This window comes from Pleurodeles waltl, chromosome 3_2 (genome assembly GCF_031143425.1).
Source record: "Pleurodeles waltl isolate 20211129_DDA chromosome 3_2, aPleWal1.hap1.20221129, whole genome shotgun sequence".
Taxonomy (NCBI): domain Eukaryota; kingdom Metazoa; phylum Chordata; class Amphibia; order Caudata; family Salamandridae; genus Pleurodeles; species Pleurodeles waltl.
Window position 1 is genome coordinate 124,558,074 of NC_090441.1, and position 25,446 is coordinate 124,583,519.

At 43.0% G+C, this 25,446-nt stretch overlaps 1 protein-coding gene across 1 annotated transcript in view; it reads left to right on the forward strand.

Annotated features, from left to right (window-relative positions):
* Positions 1 to 25,446, forward strand: part of NLK (nemo like kinase) — a 762,154-nt gene that overhangs the window by 336,928 nt on the left and 399,780 nt on the right. The window contains exon 3 of the mRNA XM_069226972.1: positions 13,807 to 13,862. Within this exon, the coding sequence (XP_069083073.1) occupies positions 13,807 to 13,862 (56 nt within the window). The remainder of the gene's footprint in view (positions 1 to 13,806; positions 13,863 to 25,446) is intronic.

Below are 25,446 nucleotides of genomic sequence, written 5' to 3' on the forward strand. Positions count from 1 at the left end.
ACGGTGCTTCGTGTACCTCACGAGTGGGGGCCACAGGCCACGGTGCCGGTGTCAGCAGGAGCGTCGTCGTTGGGGATGCCCAGGCTGCAGTGTGAGCAGGCGATGCCGGAGTGCGAGGCCCACAGGTCGCGGTGCGAGCAGCCACTTGGTGAAGTCGTCCGATGACCGCGTCGGGGAGACCAGGGTCGCAGTGCGAAGCAGGGCAATGCGACTGCGTGTTGCGTCGGCAGGTCACAGTGCAGGCCAGCGGGTCGTTGGCAGCGTCTTGGTGGTTTCTCCTCTTGAACAGCACAAAACACACAGTTCCCAGTGTTGCAGGTCGAGGAAACTGAAGTATTTGGTGTCCCTGAGACTTTCAACAGGAGGCAAGCTCTGCCCCAAGCCCTTGGAGAATTTTCTCAAGCAGGACCTCTTGCACTCTTTTCAGGCAGAAGCAGCAACTGCAGGCCAGTCCAGCAAAGCAGCACAGCAAAGGGACGGTACTCCTCCTTCAGCTCTTCTCCTTGCAGAGGTTCCTCTTGATTCCAGAAAGATTCTAAAAGTCTGGGGTTTTCGGTCTTCTTCTTACACCCAGTTCTGCCTTTGAAGTTGGCAACCTTCAAAGCAAAGTCTCAAGTGTTTGCAAGATCCTTCCTTGGCCAGGCCAGGCCCCAAAGGCACATCAGGGGGTGGGAGACTGCATTGTGTGAGGCCAGGCATAGCCCTTTCAGGTGTGAACGACCACTCCTCCCTCCTCTCTAGCTCAGATGCCTCATGAGGATATGCAGGCTACACCCTGTCCCCTTTTGTGTCACTGTCTAGAGAGGTACAAAACAGCCCAACTGTCAAACTGACCCAGACAGACAATCCACAAACAGGCAGAGTCACAGAATGGTATAAGCAAGAAAATGCCTACTTTCTAAATGTGGCATTTTCAAATAGTCAATTTAAAAACCAACTTCACTAAAATATGTATTTTAAAATTGTTAGTTCAGAGACCCTAAATTCCACATTTGTATCTGCTCTCAAAGGGAATCTGCGCTTTAAGGATGTTTAAAGGAATCCCCATGTTAACCTATGAGAGAGATAGGCCTTGCACAGTGGAAACCGAATTTGGCAGTATTTCACCGTTAGGACATATAAAACACACTAGACAATATGTCCTACCTTAAACATACACTGCACTGTGCCCCTGGGGCTAACTAGGGCCTACCTTAGGGGTGTCTGACATGTAGTAGAAGAGAAGGTTTAGGCCTGGCAAGTAGGTACACTTGCCAAGTCGAATAGACAGTTTAAAACTGCACACACGGACACTGCAGTGACAGGTCTGAGCCATGTTTGCAGCGCTACTAATGTGGGCGGCACAACCAGTGCTGCAGGTCCACTAGTAGCATTTGAATTACAGGCCCTGGGCACCTCTAGTGCACTTTACTTGGGACATACCAGTACATCAACTATGCCAATCATGGATAAACCAATGAACATTACACTTTACACAGAGAGCAAATGCACGTTAGCACTGGTTAGCAGTGGTAAAGTGCCCAGAGTCCTAAAGCCAACTAAAACAGGTCAGAAGAAATAGGAGGAAGGAGGCAAAAAGACTGGGGATGACCCTGCAAAAAGAGCCATTTCCAACACCCCTAGTAGAATTTGATTTACAGGCCCTGGGCACCTCTAGTGCACTTTGCTAGGGACTTACTAGTAAGTCAAATATGCCAATCCTGGAAAAGCCAATTACACATACAATTTACACAGGAGCACTTGCACTTTAGGACTGGTCAGCAGTGGTAAAGTGCCCAGAGTACCAAAAACGGCAAAAACAGAATCCATCACTCACTCAAAACATGGGAAGCAGAGGCAAAAAAGACTGGGGAGACCACGCCAAGGATGCCAGGTCTAACTATAATTAGAAATTATGTAGTGCATTAGGAATACAAGATCATCCTGCCTGATGAGATGAGGCAAAGGATTGTTAGTCTGGCCTATGAGGGTCACGGGTCGGAGTCTCACAAAGAGTAAGTAAAGTATTATCTGAATAGTGGTGGCTAGGCACAGAGGCAATGGTGGAAGAAACGGTAAAGAATTGTGAGAGTTGCATTAACAGTGTCAAGGCAGTCCAATTAAGGAAGCCATCCTTGTCTCCTGTGAGTGTACCAGATAAACCTTGTATCAAGGTGGTTCTGGACATTATTGGCCCACTCAGTTTTAAATTGCTGTGCAAAACGTTTTTGTTATTGTTGCTTATGATTCTATTTGCGTAATTGCCGAATGTGTACACCAAGTGAATACGTCTAACAATCCCTATACTAAGAGACATCTTTTGTAGTGAGGGTACCACAGAGCTAATAATCACAGACAATGGGGTACAATTTACTTCGGAGCAAATTAAGGAGTTCTTTGAGAAGTGGTTTGCATCTCTTATGCAGAGGGATCTACGCACTAAAATCACAGCTTCATGGGTAAACAGAATATGATCCACCTAGGTGAACAGGTCTGACATTGTAGAAAGGATTTAATCCGACCAATCTAAGTTCAAGAATAGCAAGCATTTGCAATGTAATGGGTCTTGCGTTTGCTCGAGTTAGATCTATTAGAGTTGTAAGTTCCTAACTGGGCTTTTCTTGCCACATGAATTGAAAATGAAAAGTAAAACAGTTCATACAAGCAAGTAAATTCAAAGCGCCACAGCTGCCTTGAGCATAAGCGCGTGAGTTCTTGGCTCCCAGCGTGAATGTCTAGAAAGGATATCGGCTGGGATGTAAGGCAAACTGAAACCGGAGGAGGGGCCTTACACTTAGTGAAATCACCTATGAGAGAACTCTGCACACAAAGGAGGGACATTACACAAAACGCACCAATAAAAATGAAGCATTTAAAACAAGCAGAACAAAGAATGAATAGCAAGAGTGGGCGAGGTTAAAAGCCAACAGAGAGATAACAGGCTAGAGCTCTTTCGCGCTAGACCCTAAAGACACCCACTGAGCTCATTGGCATAAGGAGTCAATCAACTGCCAAGTGGCTGAATGCCATGCAGCATCTCATCGACCAATTATGTGTGACCTATTATCTGTTTGCACTGGACAAGCACATATTCAAAAAGGTAAACACAAAACTACAAGCCGCACAATGCAGAGTTCCTGGCTAAAAAAAAAAACAGAACTGGGTAAACGGAAAAACAGTTTATTTTGTTCTCCCACTTTGAATATTTTCCTTCCGAGGAAACTACATAAGATTGGCAAGAGAGTTCAGAGAAGCCTGCAGCTAGAAATACCGTTCTTTACCTCGATACTCATTTTCTAGTTTACCTTCCAGACACGGCAGCATTGTATTTTTCAAACGAAGGAACCTTCGAAAACAACTGGCTGATGTAGAGACCAAAATACATGCCCTTCCCACCTCTATTTGTGCTTGAGGCTGCAGTGTCTGGTTATGGGTAGTGTTCTTTTTATACGCCTCAGACTTTCCCGTTGCTATGAGGAATGGAGCAGTTCTGGGAACTCCCTTGCTTACTCCGATACCTCACCAGGAGAGGATCGTGCTGCGTTTTGTTCATTTGCTCGTCAAAGAATAAAAGTTGTATACACTGATATTGGAAGCATAGTTAAACGTGTTAAAAATTGGTAGCACCTCAATCGCAGCTGTAAACAACCAACAGCAGAAGTTATTGTAATAAAGTTTGTATGCAGACAACTAAAAGCACAATACATGCAACCATAATGTAGAGCTCTCCATAGGCCTTACTCTGAGCGCACCTGGGACTAAATCAGTTCCTTATCAAATAGTGAAGTGCATGTAAATTAGAAAGCAAATAAAAAAATGTTGAAAAATCAAATAGTATTGGGAGAGAGTTCACAACGTACAGAAGATTGTAATGTGGCTTGGGGACTAAAACCCATAGGCGAGAAAGAAAACTAGAAAGCTAGAAGGAGAGTTTACAACAAAGAAGATAAAATGGCAACCCACGAGCGCGAATGCTGTGTGTTCAAAGCGTGCAGCAACATAGCATCTGCATCTTGTGATTGTGATCAAATGACAATCTTCCCATGCCCAAAATTAAAAATTTAACCCAACCTTGGGTAATGTAACCTTTGGAATCGCACTATATAAAACAGCAAAACATTGCGAAAACGAGCCCAGGTGCCCCCCACCACCCAAAAAATATAAATGAATGTTTTATGTCCTTCTGTAATTGTAATACAAAGTGCTCCAAAACCTTCTGGTCGAGTTCGGCTATATAAAAATTGCAGAAAAGAGCAAAATATTTCAGAAAAGTGTCAACAAAAGGAAAGACACACACATATATAAAGCACTTTACTGGCTGACATGTACAAAGTGAAACCAGAATTCCTTATTTGTGTGATCTTAGGCAAACACTTTATTTCACCTCAACTCCTTCGTCTTATCAGGTCATTTCAGAATACCAGTTGTACAAAAACCTGTTGTGTTTGATGTGGCTACATTGTTGCTTTATTATAATCTGGGCCAAGTAGAGGATTTACATGGCAACTGTCTCCCCTCCTAGTTCACAATGTTAAAAAACTATCACTTTTAAAGTACTTCTCAGGGCAGTGCTAAAATGTGATGTATTAATGTCGAAGTTTCCACATGCCTAAGAAATAGTCTTTATTGAATTTTGCAGAGATTTTATCATATTTTACATTGTTGTGTGGTTAGATAGCAAGCCTGGTTCGGCTGTGGCTAGGCTTGCCTATTGAATTTTTCGTTCTCACCTCAAGGCAACAACAGCTAATCTTAGGATAGATTTACATCGGAGCCACGATAGACTCCAAAAAGTCAGATAATTCTCACCAAGGAAGGGACCTACAGAAATTGCAGGCAACTGCGTATAAAGGTTTCAGGCAATTAGATGCCCCCTGCAACGTCAGTTGAAGGTTTAGATGTTTTCCAGCAGCCCCCATAAGGGCTGTGCATGGTCAGCCCGGCACACCCACCAGGGGGAGAGCAGCTTGTGCACAGCCAGTGCAGGACACGTAGATAATTTGGGATATGCATTGGTGGCAGGGACCTGTGAGTAGAATGAAAGTCACAGGGGCCCACCCGGGTAGGATAGCTCAGTTTTAATTAATAACCTGTATCAACTCTCTGGGTGTAACATGGAGGTCACAAATTGCATTCCAGAAAACATTTTTCAGTGGGAGTACATCCAAATTGCATCTTCCTATGTGTAGCTTGCGGTACCCCAGCTGCAGTCCCAGGCAGTAGCATAACTATGTGGGTTCAAACACTTGTGGTTGCAAAACCTGTGTGACCCTAAGGCCAATAATTGGAATCCTACTAAAACTGTTTACCAGATGACTTTACCTGCTGAAGAAATCTGATTTTAAACAACCTCCGATTTTAATCCCACTAAGAAAGCTCAATGAGTTATTGCACCTGCTTCAAAGACGTGTTTGCATGGCAGGAGTTAAAAATACAATGAGAGTGTGTTACTTAATGTACTTTGTAGATCACCAGGCTGACTCTGCCTTTCATCCTGCAATTGTCGATACAATAAATATTTTTGAGCTGTTAGCACTATATGATAAAATTACTTTTTATTTCCACTGCAAATAGAATGTTTTTGAAACCTGCCCAGTTACAGTTTCACTTCGAGGATGGAAAGTTGGCCACAATCAACAAGCGAATGACACTGAGCCCATGTTAACCCTGTCCATGATAAGAGACCTTGAGTTTGCAGCATCCGCTATATCTATGGTCATTTTTCAAGGGCGGGCATGTCTGAGAGGTGCTTCGCTAGTGGAGCACGTGCACCAGCTTAAGGACAGAAGTGGTGACTGGGCTGATATGTTCTGTTCAACGATAAACTACTTCTTTGGGCCAACTTCATCAACATCCCAACTGCTGTAGAGAAAACAAAAACACTTGTTTCAAAGTTTTTGACTGAAGTTTACTTATACCACCGTGTTTGAGAGACAGTGTGCTCTGGTCCACTTCAGGGAGTTTCAGTCATACTGACTGCCCCCACAACTTTCCCGAGTAGAACGAGGAGGTCCTGTTTGCAATAAGGTAGCGCTTCTTCCTGGCTCGGGCCTCTGAAACAGATAGTGTTTGCACAGGGTGAGGAAGGAGGAGGGATTCACGGATGAGAGATTATGATGCCTATTTAGTTCTTGGCTCCACTAATCCTGACACTGTCTGTTTACGTGTGAAATGAGAATATGGACTTTTAGAGAATTAAAGTAACTCAGTCAAACAGGGTTGTAAGTTTGTTGGATTCTTCAGGGTTTCAGACCCGTTAGTAATTAAAACAAGCCGCTCATAAAAATGAAGTGATTTGCCCACAATCATATGATGTTGACCAGTTCCAAAGTCTGAAACTTGTCAGTAAAAAGGCTACAAAGCTGCAAATTCAGAAAAACAAAGTGAAGCAATAGCACACTAAACTCAACAGTTATTAAAATTAAATACAATACTGCCGGATTCAGGGCGTTTTGTTGAACAACCCAAAAAAAACGCAAAGTGGTAACTTCAGAAACACAAAGCGATTGCACACTAAACAGTTATTAAAGCAGAATACAATATAGTTGAATTCAATCCGTATTACTATAGATCCCAAAAACACAACATTCAGAAAACTCGAACCAAAGCAAATGAAAATAAGCATTTGGGATGCAATAGTCTTGTGTTTGCTCTGGTTAGAGCTCAGAGCAGCACTGATCGGCAAAGGGTCGGTGATTCTGCTATGCCTCTTAAATGGTGACATGCTGCGAATGGGCAGTGGGAGAGACCAACTGTTTCATGTTTCTCGGGTCCATTTGCGAGACGCATATCCGGCCGAGGATTTGTTTTTGAAATCCGGGTCATGTTTTAGCTCATAAAAGCAGGAAGACATGTCCCTGGATGCCAAACAAAAATAAAGCAAGCATTTGAAATGCAATAGTCTCGTGTTTGCTCGAGTTAGAGCTCATAGCATTGTAAATTACTGATTGGACTTTTATTGCCACACAGACTGAAAATACCAAAAGGAAGAGAGCGAGGTTGAGTCTGCCCTGGAAAAGCCCCCCTCTGCTGTTGGTTTATGTTTACAGAGGGAGCTGGTGGAGAGGAGTAACTGAACAAGCACTCACACTGTTAAGGTGAAACAGGCAAATGCCAAAAAAAAGTCCCTTACAGAAGAGATAAACAGTACATAGTGTAATTACACAGTACTATGTGCTGCTCCCAAAGTGAAAAAAGGCAGGACAAAGAGGCAGAACTGACCACCAGCAAGCAAGAATTTTTGAAGTACACTGCAACTAACAAATGAAAATGCTGGAACTCACTCAATAGTATACTTAAAATTATACAGCAGGCCGAACCTTACCGCTCGGCCTAAAAATGACCGAATGAAGGGTGTGAAGGAACCATCGTTCTGTAGAGGAGATTAGGTCTGTTTGGAATTACAAAGAGGAAAGAGAATTAATAGAAGTAGTTTCTCATCACCTGTGAAAATTGACCATAGTGGTAGGAACATGGTGAACTTGGAGAATGGCCAAATGTGGGGAATGGATAATATTGTTGGGTGTGATCTCCACACCCACTCACTGAGAGAACCTATTCAAAAAAATGTGGAAGAGGTGAACATTTGGGGCACACAGTGAGACAACTCGTAACCTCTGGGTGGCATAAAGATTGTTTTAGGATGAATAGTACATGCTTCAATGTGTTCTTTTAAGTTTTTCTTTGCACTCAGGTAATGTATATCATACTGTAGATGTCTTACATACTTTATTATTTTATTTTCCCCATATGTTATTTGTTATGGTTATGTATTCTTCCTATACCTTATCTTAGACTTCTTTTCACACAGGTAATGAGTACATTTTCTCCCTAGGTTATTTCATAATGGTTATATAGACCTTAACTAGCGTCATTTCTCACCAATGGTTGCCTTTTCTTTGCTTTAGCCAAGAGGTGTGTTGTAACCTGTATTCCTCCTATCCAGAGGCATATACCTTTTCCTTGCTCCCCCCCTTCCTGTTGATGGTTTCCCCATCTATCTTAACTGTCAGCAGCGAACATTCTGTACTGACTGGATTTGTGATGGCTAATAAAGCTAATTCTTAGTAACACCAGTGTGGGTTATTTTTTTCAACACTCTCCTATGGTGGGAAGGATATAAGCAGCAAACGCTCTTTTTCTTGATTCACGTTCATTGCATGCGCTGGGATAGGTGAGTTTCTTGACCAAATGCTACATCTATTTTAGGTGTGTGTAAGTAGGTAATGCTGGTTTGACCTTTCGGGTATCATTGAGCCTTCTCATATTACAAGATAGTAATTTTAAAGGCAGCCTGCCTCTGGTATCAGTCAGGTCTCTGTCATGTGTATTATTGTTGTGCAAATGCTTGAGTTATGGCGCCATTCTTGCATACTACTAACAAGCTCCCCTGTTCTGCACCGGCTAGCAGGATTGATCCATCCCTTTGTTCCCACAAAAAAAGTCTGTGGTTTGCTTCATTAACAGCAAATGTAGATCACACAGGAGGCAAATTGTGCCTGACCGTAGCCTACTCCTATAATACAGTGGTGGCTTTTCATAAATAGGTAGAGGCAAACCAGCTTCCAATGTGGTCTTGTACATGCATAATATGTTCTCTCAAAAAGATGTTCAAATCCCTCACTGGTTGCAAGGTCAGCATCAGCAACAACAGCAAGGACCTTTTCAACACCAACAGCATCGCTCCCCCCTAAAGGAAGGCCTACCATTCAACCTACCCAAGCAGGAAAATCTCCTGTTTGCTCCAAACAATGAGGCGTTCCTTCCCCCTCTTCCGTTAACCACTCCGGTATGGGGAAGTATTTCTCATTTCCTGGAGGAGTGGCAATCCATCACAACAGATGCCTGGGTTTTGAATATTGTAAGGAATGGGTATGGTCTTGGGTGTACCAGCCCTCCACCAAATATTGCAAAAAAACATCCAACCAATATCTGCAGTTGTTAACATCAGAAAGCAACATCCTGCTGCACAAGCAAGCTGTGGAGATCATTCTTCACAAACAAGACAAAGGAATTTATTCCTCATGTTTTCTGGGTGAAAAAGAAACTCCTCAAGGTCGAATTCAGGCCCATACTTGGATCCTAAAGGCACCAGCAAATGGATCCAAAAAAGAAAGTTCAAATGCTTTCAGTTCATTAAATTCATTCACAAATCCATTAAGGGAGACTAGCTTTTCACAATAGACCTCTAGTATGCCTACTTTCATATTCTGAGAGCCAGAAAACACTAAGTTCCTGAGATTTGTAGTGGGTCACAATCACTACCAATACAAGGTAATTCCCTTCAGTCTCACATCGGCCTCCAGAACAATCTTCAAATGTATGGCAGTGGTTGCAGCACATCTCAGGAAACTCTGAATATTCATTTGTTCTTACCTAGACGACTGGCTTATCAAGGTGTTACCTCAACAAGAGGACCAGGCCCATTATCAAAGTACGATCAATGTCCTCCATTAACTAGAGGCAACAACACAACATCTTCTCCAGTCCAGTCTTTGCATTACCTAGGGGCTACCTCGACACAGTACAAGTAAGATTGTATCTTTCGGAGAAGAGACTGATCCATCTGAAGTCTCCCATCCCACGAAAGTCTCCCATCCTACAGTGAGATCAGTGTCATCTCTCCTATTCTCAATGGCCTTGTGCTTATTTCTGGTCCCAAATGCTCATCTCCACATGAGACCACTTCAAGAGTATCTGGACAATTAGTGGGATCAGGGTTCAGGCAACTCTGAATACAAGATCTCTCTGTCTCCCAAAGCAGTACAGTCCCTGAAATCATGGTAATCCCCTATGAACCTCCTTCAAGAGATGCCTTTTTATCAAAAGGTCCCCTCCCAGACAATAGTAACAGATGCTTTTCTGTTTGGTTGGGGAGCACACATGGATCATCTTCAGATTCAGTGAACATGGTCTCCGAGAGAAATGACTTCTCACATCAGTCTCCTTGAGCTACATGTGGTTCATCCTGCGCTGAAGGCTTTTCTCCCGTTCTTCAAGACAAAGTCCCTGCTTGTCCAGACGGGCAACGTAACAACAATGTGCTATTTGAACAAGAAAGGGGGAACAAGATCCAGACCATTGTTTCACAAAGTCCACACATTCTTGCATGGGCTGGTAGCCATAGACCTGAGAATCACGGCAACGTATCTTCCAGGGGTTCAAAACGTTCAAACAGACTCCCTAAGTAGGGTTCTTCAGGAGAACCATGAGTAGGTTCTTCATGATGTGGTTATACAAAGCGTATCCAACATGTGGGGATGTCCTCAAATACACTTGTTTGCAACCACAGAAAACAAAAAATGTCCAGACTTTTCCTCGAGGCACTACCATCCAGGGACACTGAGGAATGCCCTATGGATCAACTGGTCCAGCAAATTTCTCTAAGGCTTTCCTCCTATCCTCCTTATTCCAGCAGTTCTCATCGAATTGTCTAACTTGAGGGCCAGAGTGATCTTGATGGTTCCAGAGTGGCCCTGACAGTGGTGGTTCACAGACCTTCTCCACATGCCTGAGTTGTCCACACATGAGGCTGCTGTACATACCGGACCTTCTCATGAAGTTTGGAGGCCAGATGGTTCACCCCAGTCTTTCCTCTTTCAGTTTGGAAGCATGGCTCCTGAGCTAGTACAATACGCGCATTTGAATCTGCCACAAGACTGTATGAATGAATCAAGGAGGCAAAACGTCCATCAATCAAGGAGGCAAAACGTCCATCAACACGTTCTGCTTATTCACTGAAATGGAAAAGATTCTGAATCTGGTATTCGGAAAAGAACTTTGATCCGACCAAGTGGCAAGAAAGAAGCAATTCTTCCATATTTCCTTTGCCTAGCCAAATCAGGTTTACATTTCTGTTCTATAAAAGTTCATTTGCCAGCTATTAACGGCAGTTCCCCTTCATTTGTATCTTTTTGTGCATTCATATGATGCGGCCTTCTCTTCTACTTACTTACAGGCTTGCTAGTTATTTTACTCCTGCTCACACAAGTGATTTAAAACCAGAGCTATGGTGGTCTCTATTGTGAGTGTGGTTAATAGCTCCGTCACCACATTGGCCGAAGTTTAGGTCATTTCAGATGAGGTGTATTGTTTATTAAAGTGAATTTTTTCTTGGTCTGTTTTTATTACTGTGTGGTGCTCTGCTTTTGAAGGTGACCAGAGTTGGTCCTTGAGGACGAGTAATGATACAAGCATGTGAATCCATGAGAGCTATCAACACTGAAGAACTGCTGTTACAGGTAAGTAATGCGTTTCTTCACTATGAAATCCGAAAAGTGGATTTGATATATATATACTTAAATAAATGTGATTCTGATGGTTTACTCATCCTTGAAAGTGAACTATCAAACCTATGGACGGTAGTATACAAGTGTGTTCCTAAGAATCTTATGGCCTTTTTTAATTTGCAGTATTGTTCTGCATCCTTGTCCATTATTTTTATATTTCTACCAAAGTAATAAAAAGCTTTAGGTAAGTTTAAAGCCTGCTGGCTTTGTTTATCAATTTTGTTTTAAGCGTTATCACATAACAGATGTTCTTACATTCTGTACATAAGCAGAGCCAAGCTGTGTTTGTGAGGATTCCCATTTTGGAAAAGTGCCCACTATGTGAAAAGGCTTAAACAAAGGGACTGTAATTTTTACTTCCAGACTCCCTGAAGAATTTTTACAAAAACTCCAAATTAATGTGTTCATTTAATGAGATAATAAAACACGATCTAAAAATCGCACATTTTCGCCCTTTAGAGAACATCCGTTACTATTGGATTATTCTCTGGGTCTAACACCACATGGCAAATGTTAATAACCTATACTACATTGTGAAATTTAGCTTCTTACTCATAAACGTTTCTTCTTTGAAGCTATTCAGCCTGAAAGGAAAGTCCATACATTTTAGCCAATTTCAGCCTCTGAAACTCTTGCTGTACGTTTTAAAGAGCTATAGTGACACTTAAACCAAATCCATTTTCTTGCTGGTGCTTGGCCTTAGGCAGTCTGTTATTTGGATTCCTATCTTATTTGAGAATAGTTTTTCAGAAGTCAAATACAGCTGAAGCGATTTAACTTTCAAGCATAACTTTAACGCAATACATCCAACTTTGTTGACCTGAGGACAGCATCTACATGCTACAGTCGCGTGGGCTGCATTGCATGCTGCTTTCAAATACTCTACGCTGCAAGGGATCCATGTTCAATGCACAGACCACAACACCGACATATAAAAGACAAGTCTCGTGCTGGAGCGCTCCAGCACAAACTCATGGACTTTGTCAAAGCATTATTCTGTACGATGTTGAATGTTTCATGTTAGATTTATAATTGAAAGTAAAAAGAAAAATAAAGGTCAAATAACTTAAACTGTATTTGACTTCTGAAAAAGTATGTTCAAGTAATATAAGAATCCAAATAACAGAATGCATCGGTCCATGCACCAACAAGAAATTGATATTGCAATTGGCTAATATTTTTGAGATGCAGCCTACCAACCCTTAAAATGTAGATGTCATATCCAGGAATACCTTTGTAGAGATTTCTATTTGTACCTCAACCTCCAACTGTTTGATAATAGGAGTGTGATTAATTTAAAATTATGCAGTGGTTTCCTTTATGGTAATAATCAGTACCCTTAACCCCTATCTCATAACCATCTCCTACATTCAGCACGTGGCAGGTTCAGGTTACCAGCCAGAGTCCACTAGAAGTAGCAGGTTGGCGCAGAAGGTGATTCCTGGCCAAGAAGGTGCACTGGTACGGTTTTGGAAGCTGTCTCCTGTCCTACCACTGGATAATACTTACTGATGGAAGTTAGCATATTTATTTGACCAAGAAAATAACTTACTTTAATGTTTGTATTAATGTTTGTATCTGACACGGATTCTGCACAACATAACCCATTGTATAACGAAATGAGTTGTATATTGGGGATTTGCTTTGATTAATGTAATCACAGCAAAATGGACATCGGCATGTAAGGACACAACGTTTTACACAAAAATGATCCTTAGCTGTAACACTTCTGACCAAGTTTCCTAACCCTTATTTTATCTTTCTGCTGTCATCGGTCTGTTTCATGTTGTACTGCTGCACATGCATATTATTGTTTGCCTAATATTTTATGGGTATGTACTTATTGAATTCTTTGGGCCTGATTTAGATTTTGGCAGATGGGCTTAGTCTGTCACAAATGTGACGGATATCCCATCCTCATTATGATTCCATTATTTCCAATGGAAATCGTAATACGGCAGACGGGATATCCATCACGTTTATGATGGAGTAACCCGTCCATCAAACTCTAAATCAGGCCCTGGGTCTTGAGAAAGTTTGCATTCAGCACAGGCCAAGATCGAAACGAGTGGAAAAAGAAGGCTCATTAGATCAACATATTGAGTCTGGACTATTCCTTTTGATGTGGGCCTTAAATAGCATACAAGTTGTTACATACTAAGCTGGGATTGAGAATTGAATTGCTAATTCCTTTAGAAGAGCGCTATTCTAACAGCTGCATACGTTAGGAGTTTCACTGGTTCTTTTGGATGTTAGGGACAGCTCTGATGGAGATCAGACAGACCATCCTGCAAATACTGGCATGCAATGTTGTTAGATCCTAACCCACATTATCAATGGCATTCTATTCAGTTTGTTGCATAGTGTTTGATGTTCGACAGAATTCAATAGATAAAACCATCTAATTAAATGTCTAAAAATTAAACAGCATTTAAAGTACATTTTTTACGTGCAGTGCATTCTATCGGCTGTTTCATTGAAGGTTTGACATAGTCTCTGTTCTTGGGAGAAATAATTTGGTGTTTGTTTCATTCAACAGGTACTATCAGCTCTTGATATACTTCAGCCACCACACATTGATTATTTTGAAGAAATGTATCCTAAATAGTCATATATTATTTTGAGGACGGTAGGTGAAATAAATTGGTATTTCTAGATGCCTCTTTTTATCTAGCGAATGTAAGAGAAGAGATCCATGTTATTCCACGGAATACACGCACATTATTGAATGTAGCCATTGCTCTGTTGAAAAGCAGTTAGTAGGAAATTACATCGCTAAGTTTGATTTATTTTTTCTTTGTATGTGTTGAGGAGTGGTTAATGGGTCTTGCAGCCCTCGCTAAGTCAAAATATTTCTGTACAAGACAGTTATAAATAAATTCTAAAATTAAAAGTATTCATCTTGACAGAAATTGCATAGACACATTTGTGTTTGTAACAATACAGAAATAACTGATGGTGCTTATAGCTAATGATGAAAAGGCCTGGCACACAAATGGCAACTGAGGTACAAATATTTTTTTTAATGCATTTCTATTATCTTTCTTTTTAATTTTCATATAGCATGTTTAAATCAAACTCTACTTTTGTTCAAAGAAATGAAAAATTACCAGGTGTGTAGATCTCTTAAGCATTTAGACAATGCTTAGCTGGTGTACACACATTAATAAAAAATAATAATAAAGGACTGTAGCTCTGCCCCCGGGGCTTTGAATATCTGAGATTTTGATGTTAAGACATGGGTCAAACCCACAATTACAGATGTGTACAGCCTGATCAATCATGCATTCCATACTGATACAGAATGTGGGTACCCACATCCCTTTGGCCTTTTTTTACTTTTGTAGGGGAAAGGCATTAAACCTTTAGTTAAAAAGTTAATCTTTTTGCATGAGTGATGATCTTTACATTTTATTCAAACACTCAGAGTTGCAAAAAGGACTCATCCAATAATGTAGAAATGTAAAACATTTGTAGCATATTTGTGGAGAAACTGAGATAGAATAACCCCCAATAGTGAGGGGGCTGTTCCGGCACCTTCATGTTTCCTTTTATATGCAGTTGGGGTCATTGCCGTTCTTGAGCTATGGATCTTTCATAGATTCACAGGCTTGCATATTCCACGTCATCAGTTGGGGAGGGTGGGGTGATGTAATCATTGTCCAGTAGTAGTGTACCTATACACAAACAACATCTGAAAAGCCAAAGATGATATACAACTTTTCAACAGCATTATATGGTCCATTTTCTGGCCAATCAGAGAATCTTTCCTTCATCTTACTCTTCTCAGAGCCTCAAACTGCCAGATATTTCATAGCATATCAGTGTGAAGGCAACTTTCAGGAGTTCTGTTGTAATTACTTAAATAAGGGATTGACTTACTCAATTTCATTCCAGATTAAGGATTTTTTCTTCAACAGTACTCGGTATATACCACCTGTGGCTGCAAGACCATCTATAGAATCTCTGTTAAAGAGGTATGCTATGTATGGTGAGAGGAAAACTTATTCCGAAGACAAGCACACACTCAGTATTATATGCTTGCAAGGTACTGCAACATTTATCTTGAATTGCCAAAGAACACTTTTAGGAAGAGGCAGGCATTTGATGTGATTTTGCTGTGGAGGAGCAGGGTACATTTGTACCTGCTAGACCTGCGCGAGCAAAGTAGCAGACATAGCTTTTGCATTTTTTTAGCCTGTTCAGAGAAGTCCTCCTGCAGAGTGCAGACACTATACACCTGCTTTAAAGGTTCTGCCGCTGCAGGAGGCAGAAAAACTGAAAAAAGATAGGAAGGGAATACAGGGTAAAGAAGATCATTCCTTTTTTGCACCAGACTCCTCAAAAGCCTGATTGCCCACTCAAACATTTCTACAAAGTCAAGCATTCTTCACATAATGTATACCATTAGTGGTGGTGACCATCAACTGTCTCAATGATGAAGAGTACCCAGTCTTCATTGTTGACTGTTTCGTTGGGTGCTACGGTGATGTTGAGTGTACACAAATCTATTGTATCAGAGGCTAAACAAGCGTCTGCATTGACAAAAGTGACTACGCCTAAGCCCTGTTCGCCATCACACTGTTACTACAGATATGGTCTTTCAGAAGCCAGCTTTGATGTTCATGACTCCAGCTATTGCCTCTGGAATAACATTGCCAGTTTCATCATTGGGAGCCCCCATCAGTTACCTCCTCAACATCCATATCATTTCTGTTGTTGGCGGCTCCATCAGTTACTTCTCTGTGCTAGTTCCATTGTCAGTTCACTTGTTGACAGCCCTGTCAGTTATACCACCAAATATTTTCTAATAATTTGTGACAGTCATATCAGCTATTTCCATTTCGCCAATTTCTTTACCTGTTGCTTTTAGATTACTACTGGTGTCATCAGTTTCCTCTCTCCCTCCAGAGAAGATTTTACGATATTCATCTTCAGGAATGGATAAGGGAATAAAAAGCTTGCAAGAGATAGAACTTTTTTCAAACACGGAGGCATTCTTCATGGAAAAGGACTATGAAGTAGGAGCAGTAAGAAGAAAAAAACTTGCTTTCGTGTTCTTGGGACTTGCCCATTAAATATGTCAAATTATATTGATGAAGACTGCAGGCCTCCATTGCTACGCCATAAAAAAATGACACGTATTATGATACACCACAAGTGCACATGGTTATTGTGGCACTAGATAGGATGATTTCTTTAGAGAACATGATGCATAATACTTGGTATTTATAAGAATCTATCAAATTCACGTCCATCATGTTTGTGTGCCCTGCTATTATAAACTGATATAAGTTCAACTACATTACCGCCACCATTGTTTCTTGTGGCCCCTTCTAAAGTATGATTATTTTGATGCCAATTAAGTGGATGTAAGAAGTGGCGATGATCACAGTTCTTATTTAGACAGTCAAGACTGGTCAGAGGATAAAGGTGACAGTGACTTCCAATGTGGATGGTTGAAGGATGACAGTGGGATAAGTTTGTTGCCCCCAAAGATGTAAACACTGAGCCAGAGTTAAAGAATTCCCCTTCGGTTGTTGGCAGATTTCATAGTTTTATAGAATGGGCATCCAGAAAGTTCAGTCTGTATGTATCCACTTCAGAGAAATCTTGAAAGTGAATAAAAAAAATCGAAAGTGAGAAAAAACTGTCAGCACTATATTCTTTCTGGATCGGTTGCAGAATATATGTAAAGCAGATGAAGATGGACTCTGTAGTGTCAGCAGCTGTGCAAAGAAGATGATGGAGTCCAGGTGTGTGATGTACAACTCCGCCTGATCTGAAATCCTGGAAATGGGATTTCATGGGCAGGAGTATCAGTGGGATAGCTTCCGCTTTCAGTTAATTAAGGTTGCTAATGCACCAGCAGCACTTTGAAGGTATGACTATCAGTTGTGGCATGATATAGATCCATTCTTTAAGGATTTCAGGAGAACAAATTACAAGCAAAGACCATACTGAATGAGAGACCGATGGCTTCTTTGCCCTCATGGAGGCTGCATGGGACTTTTCAACAGTTGACTTAAAGCATTTGGGCAGTGGGCACTAATGCTGTGATACAGTTGGTTACTATGTACTTTGTTCTGATCTAAAGAGCAACCCTAAATCATAGGTGTATCATTTGATGATAACAGTAATTTAGGCAAAAAGGAGAATGATACTCTGCAAACCATAAGAACTGATTACAACACTGCTAGGTCATTGGTCATGCTGCAGAAGAAGCGGTCTTGTTCAGGTTGCAGGAGATGATACCAAAGGTGGGATCAGTATGATACTTCAGTCATGTCAGTATAGTTCTCAATTGGGCTTCTATCTGCCTACAAATTAACAGATCAAACCAGAGGCATGAGTGCATGACTTAATCAGTCCTTCCACCATGTATCCTCACCTATAAGTGGAAGAGTTAATCAAGCTTGGTAGGAAATCAAGACTGACAGAGTCTTAGACATTATCAAGGTTGGACACCATTTAGGATTTGTGTAAATCCCTCTGGACCATCCATGAAAAATATGTTGCATTAATCTCTCAGAATTAAAGCAGTGAATAAGAGTAGCAATAGAATGTCCCACAGGGCCAAAGAGAGAAAGTATTTTACTACAGGTATTTTCTTGATCTCAACCATTGTAAAGAATGGCGTCCAAACATAGATTTAAGAAAACTAAAGAACACTAAAGAACATGCTGCAGGAGGTCATCCTCTTCATCCAGTGGATGATTATTTGGCTTCTCTAGATCTAGAGGACACTATTTCAACATAGAGGTTCATGGCAGTCACAGGAAACACCTGTGCTTTATGGTAGATGGCATTCTTTACCAGTTTGTAGCTCTCTTTTCGATTGAAATCATCACTGCGAGTATTCATCCGAGTGTATGGCAACAGTAGCCATTTGCCTAAAATGCCAGTTTTTCATTGTAGCTTTACTTGAACGACTGACTCTTTAGAACTCTTGTGTGGTCAGGCACGCAAGGTGGTCCAAGAGACATTGCTTCTTTCTGCACTAGGTCTCACACTCAGTAAAATTGTCAGCTCAAAATTCATGCAAGGATATGGTTTTCTTGGGAACAAGAATTGTCATGGACAAGATGTAAACTTATCCTTTAAAAGGAAACTTAAGCTTCAGCAATTGGCTCTTCGTAGCCAGTTTCAAAGCACAGTGTTTTTAAGAAAGTTGAAAATGTTGCTGGGTTGCATGTCATCCATCATTCTTTTAGTGAATCTGTCTCATTTAAGAATGAGGCTGATTAAGGAGCAGTTGAATACAGAGTGATATCAAGTGTTCTTAATGAAAGACTCCTTGACTGGAATGGCCCCCAATTCAAATTAAAAATGATCTTATTTCAAATCCAACCTTCATATAAATCTTATAGAGGTCAAGTGAGTGACCTCATCCAAGGGAAGGGGGGGGACTCTCTGGTGTTGAGTCGAACAGACAACACGACAACAGTGCACCATATCTGCAAGCATGATGGCACAAGGTCTCTAAATTGTCAGTGGAAGCTGAAGAGCTATGGTTTTGGGCCATAGAGAACAATATGGATCTTTATGCAGAACATATGCCATAGCTGGAGAATGTCAGTACAGACGCGCTCAGCCATCAAGTGTCGGAACATTACAAATTGGATAACAAACAGTTGAAGTTCACTTTCCCTCGATGAGGATTTCCAAAGTGAGAAATTTTGCAGCTCCCCACAATAAGTGTCCTTGCTCATGTGCAGATGGCCCGGTCCAGGATCTCAAGGAGAACCGTTCAGGATCATTTGGAAGGCCAAGATCATCTATGCATATACTCTGATTCCTCTGATACCAAGGATACTCTTGAAAATAAGTAGTCTTCTAGGGTAATTCTAATAGCCACAGCGTGGCAAAGGCAGCACAGTTTTTCACCGCTTTGCATTCATAAGCGATGTATTTACATGTGATGTACTAACCTAGTTCCTTGTCTGTCTTTTCAGGTTTCAATGCTATTCAACCAGATCCACTTCTACTGTCACAGTACAATGCTCAAGTTCTGCATCACAGTCTTCATTCTATGCATCCCAGAGCTTGACTTTTCAGGAGTTTGAATTTTGCACACAAGATATCCCAAATGATTGTCGTCAGATAATACAAGCAGCAAGGTGGATAATGTTCATGCTGAAATCTTGCAGTATAAAAATGGAAAAGATTTAACATTTGGGCTCAGTTTAGGAATCAGTTGAAAACGTCTCTTCATCAACTATTACCTTACCTTTTATATATAATATATTGAAGGCTAGATTATTCTTCAGTCAGGGTACATTTGTCAGTCATATCAGATTATCTAGGAATATCAGACAAGTCTTTGCTCTTCTCATCAAGAATAGTTAAGGTGTTCATGAAAGTTCTGTTTAGACTTGTGGTACTTAGTGTACATCCTGCGGGCCACTAGCCCTTTCTTTGTGCCCTGCAGTCCATTCTCAGGAGCCCTTGCCAAACAGAGATGTTGCAACAGAGAAATAAAACTTCTACAGTTCTGCTTTTTGTGATTTCTGTTAGCCAAGCAACACCATTTTGTGATTCTGGGCTTTATTTCAGTAGTTAGATCAGCTTGATTTATGAGCATGTCTGCCCTGTTTATAGAACAAGCTGAAACAAAACAGTAGGAATAAAGTCTAGACTCAGAAAAACAAGAACATTTTTCTAGGGTACGTTTTCCGTGCTTGTCTGCTTTTGGAGTTTGTTTCTGCTTCCAGGTCAGCTTGTTCTGCCATAGGTTAAAGCTGAACGAACTGTGGAAGTGCAGAAACAATTTATGGGAAATTGTGATCATGAGTGCAGTGGGTCGGGGTCAGTGAGTGTGAAGAGGGGATCAGACAGGTAGCTAAAAATAACAAAATATTCTGTAACTATTTTATCCGATAGAGACTATTAGTTACAGATTCCTTACCTTAGAATTTCCCCCAGGTGTCTGGTGTCTTTCCGCCATGATCTGGATATTTTTCTTAGAGCAGTACCCTTGCGCAGCATCTTGTGGCGTGAGTCGACTCCACGTGCTGTTTTGTGGTCGCCGTGATGATGTTGCGGTCATATATAGGCGGTGCGCTGATGTCAGTTTTTTTCTTTCCGCTCTAGCCTATGCGCAGATCCGGAGAGATCCGGTGGCGTTGGCATTGGCTCCAGAGGGCCCCTCGGGATCCATTGTCAGATCCGTGCCCCCACTGGTCGTGCCAATACGCCCTCCCACAGTACCAGGAAAGAAGTCAACTCTTCTGATGTCGGTTGGCCCACGATTGCCCTCGAGCCCATACTTATATCCCACTCTGACCCAGACGCGGACCAATGTCGCTCGACGCCGATTCCGTCTTCAACGGGGCCTACATTCACCAGTTTGGATCCTGACCCTTATTCTTATGGGTACAGATACAGGGAAAGTGTGGAAGGGTCGCTGGACTACTTAGAATTCCAGCTGGAAGACCATAAATTGATTGGGCACAGGAATTGGGTGATACTAGTTGCCTGGGTACCTCTCCTGACACTGGCATGCTTTCTCCTCCTACTGTGGCTACGGAGGAGGGAGCGTCATATTCTATGCTGGTGAGAAGGGCGGTTGCGGTCCTTCGGCCATGAGCTACCTTTTGTGGCAGTCAGGACTAATCTCCTCACTGAGGTGCTTCAGCCTGGGACTTCCACCTCAGAACCTCTCCTACCTTTTAATGAAGCCCTCACTGATGTGCTTCTGGGTGCCTGGCCCAAACCCAGCACAGGGCCTCCTGGGAACAGGACGGTTATCCGCCGTCATCAGCCTTTGCCGAACCACCCTAAATTCCTTACCCAAAATCGTATTCCTGAGAGCCTTGCATTCCAGGCTTGCTCCTCATATGCATTCCCATCCACACCCCCAGATAGGAAATCAAAGAGACTGGATCAACTTGGGAAGAAAATGTTTTCTTCCTCCATTCTGGCATTGCGGGCTGTGAGCACTGCATGCCTTTTGGGCTGCTATTCTCATACCCTATGGTATACAGTCGCACAGGTGCTGTGGTAGGAGGAGACTTGGGCCATACTCTTTCAAGCTGTTGCTGACAGGAGGGATGCAGCCAAGTCACTATACGTTGTGGGCTATATATGACCGACTCATGGGACCTACTAGTTTGGTTGAGGATATTTGGCTTTTTGGGGGATGTCCAACAGTCACTCATGGACATGCCCTTCAATATCACCCTTCCCTTTGGAGACAAAGTAGACTCAGCGCTCGAGCGATTTAAGGAGTCCTGGGCTATGGCTTGGTCCCTTGACCTCACAGCTGCTCCTTGCCCCACAGAGTCCGCTTTTCGCCCCTTTCCTGGCTGCAGAAGGGCACACCCTACCACGTCCATTGTCATCCAGCCACGGTGCTAGACATACTGCACAAGCCTCTGCACTGCCACAGGATCTCATGTGCTCATTGATCAGAAAGCAGGCGGTCGGCCTAGTCCACCTCTACCCCGCTGCAGTTTCCAAACCTTCCTAGTTTGTCGCTCCATCCTGGACGAGTTGGTGACAGGATCCGCCATCATCTGCCCCACTGGGAATCCATCATGACGGACAGGTCGGTTTTGCAGAAAATCTGAAGGGGCTACTTCCTACCCTTCGAGACTACCCCTCCGGCATTGCCCCATCCCGTGATTGGACAATGGAGGATCGCCTGGCACTTCTCTGCTAGGAAGTTATGGCTCTCTTGGCCAAAAGAACCTTAGAGAGGGTCCCTGTGCCAGAAGTAGGTTGTGGTTGTTATTACCACTCCTTTCCGGTGCCCAAAAAGGGCAAGGGCCTCTGTCCCATCCTAGACCTCCGGTCTCTCAATCTCCTCCACAAAAAGGAGAAGTTCAAAATTCTCACTCTGGCTCAGGTCCTATCTGCTCTGGAGACTGGATAGACTTGCAAGACGCTTACTTTCATGTTCCTGTCCTGCCTATCCACAGATGTTACTTGTGATTTATGGTAGGTCACAAGCACTTTGTTTACCATGTTACCCTTTGGCCTTACCAGCGCCCTTCGGTTGTTCAAGAAAGTGATGGCAGTGGTCGCAGCTTATCTGCGCCGGCTAGGGGTTTCAGTCATCCCCTACCTCGACGACTGGCTGTTGAAGGCAGGTTAACCCCAGGTTGTCGTCTCCCACCTCCAGACTATGGCGATCCTCCTGCATTCACTGGGGTTCACTGTAAATATGCCAAAGTCACACCTGACTCCCACTCAGGTGCTTCCTTTCATCTGAGCTGTTCTGGAGTGCAGTTTCAGGCCTGACCTCACGAAAAGCGAGTCCAGGATATTCATGCTATGATACTGATGTTTCGGCTCTATCCTAGGTTTCGGTGAGAATGACTCTTAAGATGCTGGGCCTCCTGGCCTCCTGATTGTGACCCATGCCAGATGGCATATGCAGACTCTGTAGTGGGACCTGAAGGCCCAGTTGGTGCAGCATCAGGGGAATCTCTCTGACATGGTCCAAATCTCAGAGGGAACTGTGCATGATCTACAGTGGAGGTTTCAAATCGCGATTGGGTCAGAGGCAGATCCCCCCTTTCATCCCCAACCAGTTCTCATAGTGGTGATGGATGAGTCACTCATGGGATGGGGGGCCAAATGGGGGAGGCAGAGATCAGAGGTGACTGGTCTCAGGTGGAATCCAGGCTCCACATCAGTCTTCTTGAGCTTGCATTGAAAGCATTCCTTCTCTCTCGCCAAGGGAAAGAGCTGTGGGTGCTCACGTACACCACCTCCTCCATGTGGTACTGCAACAAGCAAGGGCGGAGTGTGGTCGTGGAACTTTTATCAAGAGTCTTTAGACATGGCTGTAATGTCAGGGCATATCCCTGGTGGTTCAACATCTGGCGGGCCATCTGAATGCCACAGCAGACAAACTCACCCGTTGATGTATGGTCAGTCACGAATGGCATCTCCATCCGGAGGTGGCGCAAGGTCTCTTTGAGCAATGGGGAGAGCCTTGGTTAGATAAGTTCTGCTCTGCTGAGAGCGTGCGCGATGTCAGCTGTTTTGCGCATTGGAGTTTCCAAGGTGGCACTCGCTCGGCGACGCCTTTCGTCTCCGGTGGAACTCAGGCCTCCTTTACGCCTTCCCGCCAATACCACTTCTGCCCAGAATTCGCAAGGTCAAGAACCGGGCCCAAGTCATTCTTGGGGCTCCAGACTGGGCATGAAAAATATGGTATCCCGAGCTTCTGAGCATGGCCATCGATCCTCTGATCAGACTGCCCTTTCGGAATGATCTTCTGTCGCAGCACCAGGGACGGTTCTCCACCAAACCTGTCCAGTCTCCGCCTCCTTGTGTGGAGATTGAGCGGCGGCAATTGACAGCTTTCGACCTTCCACCTGAAATCTGCAATGTAATCTTGGCAGCCAAACGTCCCTCCACCAAATTGGTATACCCCAGTTGTTGGAACGAATTTGTGGAATGGTGTACCAAGAAATCTGTTGATCCCCTTTCTGCACCTCTGTCTGAGGTTTTCCTGTTCATCCTCTCTCTAGTCTAGCAGGGCTCTGCTTTGGGAACTCTTAAAGGCGATCCATCTGCCCTCTCTGCCTTTCTTAGACTGCCAGATCAACCATCTTTCTTCAAATCTCACATTGTTGGGAGGGTTCTTAGGAGACTCACTCACATGTTCCCACCTACCTCTTTCCTAATTCTGCAGTGAGATTTGAACCTGGTAGATACTTTGTGTGCTCCTTCTGAACCACTACGTAACTGTCAATTGTGGTTTCTCACTTTAAAGACGGCCTTTCTTATTGCCATCACCTCTGCTCACAGAGTGAGCTCCAAGCTCTTTCTTCAAAGTCACCATTTCGGTCTGTCCATCCTGACAAAGTGATGTTTCGTATTAGAGCCTATTTTCTACCTAAAGTGGTCACGCCCTTTCAAGAGGCCGATCTTTTACTTTGCCTACTTTTTACGCACCCCCACATCTTTCTCATGAAGAGGAGAGACTTCGGTCTGGATCCAAAAAGAGTGTTGGGGTTCTATCTCAGTCGTACCAAAGACTTCAAGGTGGACAATCAACTCTTTCTTGGTTATGTGGGTGCGAAGAAAGGACAGGCGTTGCAGAAGCAGACCCTCTCTCGATGGGCTGTCCTCTGCTCAAGATGTGCTGTGCTTTTGCAAAAAGGTCAAGCCCCTGAAGGTTTGTGTGCGCATTCTACCAAAGCAACTGCTGCAAGCACTGCGTTGGCACGCGGAGTTCTGGTCCTGCACATCTGCCAAACAGCAATGTGGGCGTCCCTGCACACGTTCACAAAGCACAACTGCCTGGACAGTCGGGTCCGTAGAAATGGCTACTTTGGCCGTTCGGTCCTGCTGGACTTTTTAGTCTGATCTTGGCTCGCAGCCCACCTGTGAGGATGGTATTGCTTCGGTATCTATTCTAAGGTAGGGAATCTGCAACTAAAAGCCTCTATCAAATGAACAAGTTACCTACCTTCGGTATCGCATTGTCTGGTTAGACACATATTCTATTTGCAGATTGCTTACTGATCCACCCATCCTCAACGCTTGCAAACTGATTTCTAGGGGCATGGACTCCCTTTTCAGGGCCCTAATTTTGGCACACCAATATCGGTGTTATTCATGGCTCCGTGCTACTGACGTGGAAAGTTGTGGAAAAAAAAACTGACGTCAGCGCACCTGGGTGTTGCCTATACACGACTGTGATGTCATCACGGCGACCATGATACCAGCAATGCACCTGAAGTTGATGATGCCACCTGACGGCACAAGGGTGCTGGTCAAAGAAAAATCTCCGGATCCAGTCTGACACATGGGGGAAATTCTAAGGTAAGGAATCTGCAACTAGAATATGTCTCTACCAGATAATTAGTTACCAAAGGTAAGTAACTTGTTCGTTGGGCACACAACTTAAATAAAACAAAAAAATAAGACAAGTTAAATTAACATATGGGAATTATTGTTTTGTTAACAAATCACAGTTGGTTCAAGTGATCATTTTAGACTTCAGATGTTTGTGTGAAACTCGATAGACTCTGACTTGAATCCAGGTTGGGCATTATGGAAAAGTGATGTGTATGTAATCCTATGAGGTCCATCCTTTGACAGAAAACATGTGAATATGCACATCATTAGTTTAAGAGTGCATTACACACATAGTATAGGCTATACAATCTAAAACTTGTACCGGCTACACAGAGTATAAGGGGACGCTTGCAAAATG